The sequence below is a fragment of the Penaeus japonicus genome, unplaced genomic scaffold (genome assembly GCF_977035675.1).
Source record: "Penaeus japonicus unplaced genomic scaffold, GWHDUDI00000001_assembly GWHDUDI00000040, whole genome shotgun sequence".
NCBI classification, from domain to species: domain Eukaryota; kingdom Metazoa; phylum Arthropoda; class Malacostraca; order Decapoda; family Penaeidae; genus Penaeus; species Penaeus japonicus.
The window spans coordinates 9,132,945-9,137,944 of record NW_028234442.1 but is presented as its reverse complement, the minus strand read 5'-3'; the positions used below and the strand labels follow the sequence as shown (position 1 = coordinate 9,137,944).

The 5,000-nt window shown below is 44.3% G+C and overlaps 1 protein-coding gene across 1 annotated transcript in view; it reads right to left on the bottom strand.

Annotated features, from left to right (window-relative positions):
- LOC122264181 (uncharacterized) overlaps positions 1 to 5,000 on the bottom strand; it is a 127,086-nt gene that overhangs the window by 114,283 nt on the left and 7,803 nt on the right. Inside the window, exon 3 of the mRNA XM_086534035.1 lies at positions 871 to 1,830. Coding sequence (XP_086390161.1) covers positions 871 to 1,830 — 960 coding nt within the window. The remainder of the gene's footprint in view (positions 1 to 870; positions 1,831 to 5,000) is intronic.

Here is a 5,000-nt window from a genome sequence, read left to right as displayed (position 1 = left end):
AAAGAATAAAAGAAGGAGCAAGACAGTAAGAGAAAATTAAAAGCAAAAGAGAGAGAGAGAGAGAGAGAGAGAGAGAGAGAGAGAGAGAGAGAGAGAGAGAGAGAGAGAGAGAGAGAGAGAGAGAGAGAGAGAGAGAGAGAGAGAGAGAGAAGAGAGAGAGAAGAGAGAGAGAGAGAGAGAGAGAGAAGAGAGAAGAGAGAAGAGAGAAGAGAGAAGAGAGAGAGAGAGAAGAGAGAGAGAGAGAGAAGAGAGAGAAGAGAAGAGAAGAGAGAAGAGAGAGAGAGAGAGAGAGAGAGAGAGAGAGAGAGAGAGAGAGAGAGAGAGAGAGAGAGAGAGAGAGAGAGAGAGAGAGAGAGAGAGAGAGAGAGAGAGAGAGAGAGAGAGAAAGAGAAAGATAGAGAGAGTGAGAGTGAGAGTGAGAGTGAGACTGAGACTGAGACTGAGACTGAGAGTGAGAGTGAGAGTGAGGGTGAGGGTGAGGGTGAGGGTGAGGGTGAGGGTGAGGGTGAGAGTGTGAGAGTGAGAGTGTGAGAGAGAGAGGAGAGAGGAGAGAGAGAGAGAGAGAGAGAGAGAGAGAGAGAGAGAGAGAGAGAGAGAGAGAGAGAGAGAGAGAGAGAGAGAGAGAGAGAGAGAGAGAGAGAGAGAGAGAGAGAGAGAGAGAGAGAGTGAGAGTGAGAGAGAGAGTGAGAGAGAGAGTGAGAGAGAGAGAGAGAGAGAGAGAGTGAGAGAGAGAGAGAGAGAGAGAGTGAGAGTGAGAGTGAGAGTGAGAGTGAGAGTGAGAGTGAGAGTGAGAGTGAGAGTGAGAGTGAGAGTGAGAGTGAGAGTGAGAGTGAGAGAGCGAGAGCGAGAGAGAGAGAGAGGCAGCCTTACCCCTTGGAGGCCTGAAGGCCCAGGTATCTGGTCAGCACCATAATCCATCTGGTCGTGCTCCTCTTTCTCAATCTCCCCTGGATGGCTTTGGTAGTCCGAAAAGTCATTGCTGGCGTCCTCGTCCCCGTCCATCTCACTGCCACCTTCCTCGCGGTCAGGATGCAGGTCTTTGGAGCCTGGGGGGCCAGGGGGGTCTGACCCGTCATCCACTTCCACCTTAATCATCTGGACAGGCAACAGCGACGAGTCCGACCGTGGAGAGGCAGAAGAGGGGTGGGAGTGGTCCTGGCCCCCACCCCCTCCACCTGGGGGGGAGCGCAAGGATGAGGGGTCTGGGGGAGGTCGCACAGAACCCAACTGGGAGTCCTGTCTCCCGCGTAGGGCATCCGTATGCCGCGACTCCTGCGACATGCTCGCCGGAGGAGGCATGGACTGTGATGGCACATGTGACTCAGGTACAGATGACAGTTGTGGGGGTGCTTGACTAGGCACTGATGATGAGGGGGCAGGGTGGGAGGACGAGGAGGACGAGGAGGAGGACTGCGATGCGCCTCGGGGGGGAGGAGGAGTGGGAGCCCTTCCGCGATCCCCACCCGAGTCCCGTCTCTTCCGCTTGGCCGGCGGACTGTCCTCCCTCCTCTCAGGTACATTTATGGGGCCCTTCTTCTGAGCCTTGGTGGGGTCCTCATCAGGCACCGCCAGGCCCTTGATTCTTAGACACTCGGCTGCTTTGATAAGTCCCGCCAGTTCACTCTGTCTCACATCCACTTCACCTATGTACATGTAGTCTAACAAGGCATCTAAGTCTGACTTTTTAATATCTTTGAGCACTACCACAGGATTTTTACACGGGGTCTTTTCAAATATTTCTGCAAAATAGTCACTACACGTCGACATCACAAGCTTGTGCACAGGATAGAACTTGCCCTCGCAGGCTAAGGTGGCATCTGTGTAGGTGTGCTGCAAGGCGAGAGAGAAGAGAGGGGAATTAGAATGATAAACAAACATGAAAACAAATGAAACATCATAATCGAATTACTGAAATGGAAAAGGAAATACTTATTTCCACAATTGTTTCCAGTAAGGAATCAATATGGCACTCAAACACATTATCTTCCTGCTGAAATAGAAAAGAAATAGCATTTTTCGCTCATTTTCCAGTAATGACTAAACAAGAAAAATTAACTACAAAATGCTGAAATGGAAAGAATTACAAATTTGTGTGATCTTCAGTATACCATTTACTAAAGTAGAACTGACAAAAAATACTGGTTTCCTAATGAAACCACATGGTATTATTTTTCAAGCATACCCACACACTTTTCTACCTTTGATCTTAACCCAATGTCGACTGGGCGCCTAACTACCTAACTGGTCGTCAAGGCGGGTGGTCTACGACACTAGTGGCACTGGCTAAAAATTAGAGGGATGGGGAAAGGGTTTTCTCCCCCCTCCATGTAGTGCAGATTAGCACAAACTATATTTTCCCATATATACATCATAAAAAGCGAGTTTAGGCTGACTTTGGAACCCTGTAGCTCTAGACCTAGTGCCATTATACCCATAATACTTCATGACTGTGTGTGAACTTCAACTGTGAGCAGATCCCGATGTCGCATCATTTACACATTGACTCCCGTCTTTTGGGCCTAATCAGTGCCGACATGTGTCTTGACACCCGTTCGCAATGGTTTAACCCATTCATGCCGGGGGCATTCCAGCCTTGCAAGTTGTAATGCCGGGGCTCTCAAACGCATAGGCCTAAATCAATTAAATGATCGACGCCGTATGACGGCACCCTGCAAACGGGCCTTGAATGCGCGGTACCCATGATGTACTACCCGTCCAGAGAGGGGTAACCTAATACCGCCGGCCGCCGGCTACAGACGGCGATTATGTAATATGATAGCGCCGGGTGCCGGCATACGCCGTCAATGATATAATTGATTTAGGCCTATGCGTTCGAGAGCCCCGGCATTGAAGCCATGAAAGACGAAACAGTCCCGGCGGGAATGGGTTAAATCAACCTAATCACTATCATCATTGTAACAATAATAATAATTCCACAAAATAACAGAATTTACAAATACCGATAAACACACTCAAATGTCCCCATATCAAATAAACGCACTCAAATGTCCCCATATCAAAGATGAGACATTGTTGATCCCATATCTAACCTACAGCTTCTAAGTAGCATCTATACAGGGCATGGGAAAAGGAAGACAAAAACTGGGTAATTCGTAAATATGCCAAGAGATACAAACATCAGGTGTGCTTTTGTCTGAGTTCATACTGAGATATTAACACAAAAAATTATGGTATTGGTGTTGTATAATCTAAATCAAAATCATGAAATCACCATCATAATTTTGCCATAGCATATTTATAAATAGCATGAGATTCAAACATCAGTGTTTCTGCTTGTCTTAACTTATGCTTCATTATAAAACAATGCTATCAATTAAAAATAACCATAATCTGCATCATGATTATGGTTATAATAATAAGTTATTGTTGCCATAATTAGTTGGTGTGTGTGTATATGGCTCTGTGTTTGTCTGCCCCTTTTGTTGTAATGCCATTTATAAAGCCACAAAGAGTAATTTTCAGCATATATATATATCACATGTATTTTAAACCATCATGATTTTGTCCTCCCATAAGCCTTTGTTATTTCCTTTGTATGATCTAATCCATATGAGTATGTACTACAATATCAGTCAATTACAGCTTTCCTAAAGCTGATAAAAAAATGGAAATTACCTAGCTCACAATAAGTGTAAACCCACAGATCAGGTATTACACTTTCAGGCCAACATTCTTCCAACCATAATAGATGATGATATTGGCGAGATGCTGTGTGTGGCTGCACTCTTATAGAAAAAGACAACAGCTAATACTAAATTTTCTCAGATAAAGGACTATGAGTGGTGTTTTTTGTTTGTTTGTTTTTGAGGGTGATTCTTTGTTTTATCATACCTCTTTTTTAGGTAGTTCCATACTGAATTACGGGAAAACTAAAGATGTGATGCTACTAAAAGTGACATTCTGCATATCCCTCGCCAACCTTTCTAACAAATCAGAACATTAGTCTCAGAGCTCATGGTCACTTCTGATCACGCATGGTTCAAACCCATCAACCTCTCTCTGTAGCCCATTGATACCTTTGTGCAAGTCTGCATGTGCTCTCCTCCATGAGCCCGCCTTAGTGCACACACTGCTACGTATTGGCCTGAAAATTACTCCCTCAGCTGCAGGGATTACCTATGTTATCAGCAAGGAAGATTTTAAGTTATAGTGAAAAGTGCAATGATATTCATAATGTATTAATGAAATCTCACCTTCATATTAAATAATCATTTTCCTTCTGTCTTGCTTTGCTCCTCTCTTCCATAAATTGATGGGAAAAATGTATAACAGGATACACAGCAGCTCTGAATCCCCTCAGCCCTCTGCCTCTCATTCCCTATAAAATCTCTTACTGCCTTCCCACCACCTGTGTTGGTTCGCTTGTCAAGAAAAGCACGGGCAACACTGACCCGTCACCCTGGGGTCAGATTCACTAACGCATTTAAGATGGTAAATATGCTGATAACTAAAATTATGATTCCAACAGACCACACCAGTATTCACAATGCTAACTTTACCAGTGGTCGGAGCACTAGTAAGTATGCTGGTAACTACAGCAACAATTCTCTCCTCACCTTTTATCTCACCAAAAAGTCATCAGGTAACTCATTACAGACAGGAATGGATTTGCTTACCTATTACCAAGGATGGCCACTAGAACCACCTGTGCAGCACCCCAGATGGCTTTTATATCAGCACAAAGAATCTTCACGTGTCATATCGCAACCTTTCGCACTCTCTTCCATTCAACTTATAAAAGTAGAGTCATATTCATGTTCATCTTTTTTTGTGTGTCTTTTTATATGTGCTATATAACATGATTTATCAATGTTGCTGTAGTCTAAAATTGTAATTCAGTTTCCATTTCAGCTCATTATTTTCCTTTACACTCAGTGTGAAAAAGTACTGCATTTATCAATTTATTTTTAATCAAATGCACCAAAACTGCATTTCGTTCTACTTTTGTTCTAACCCATTCACTCCGGGGCGATTCCGGC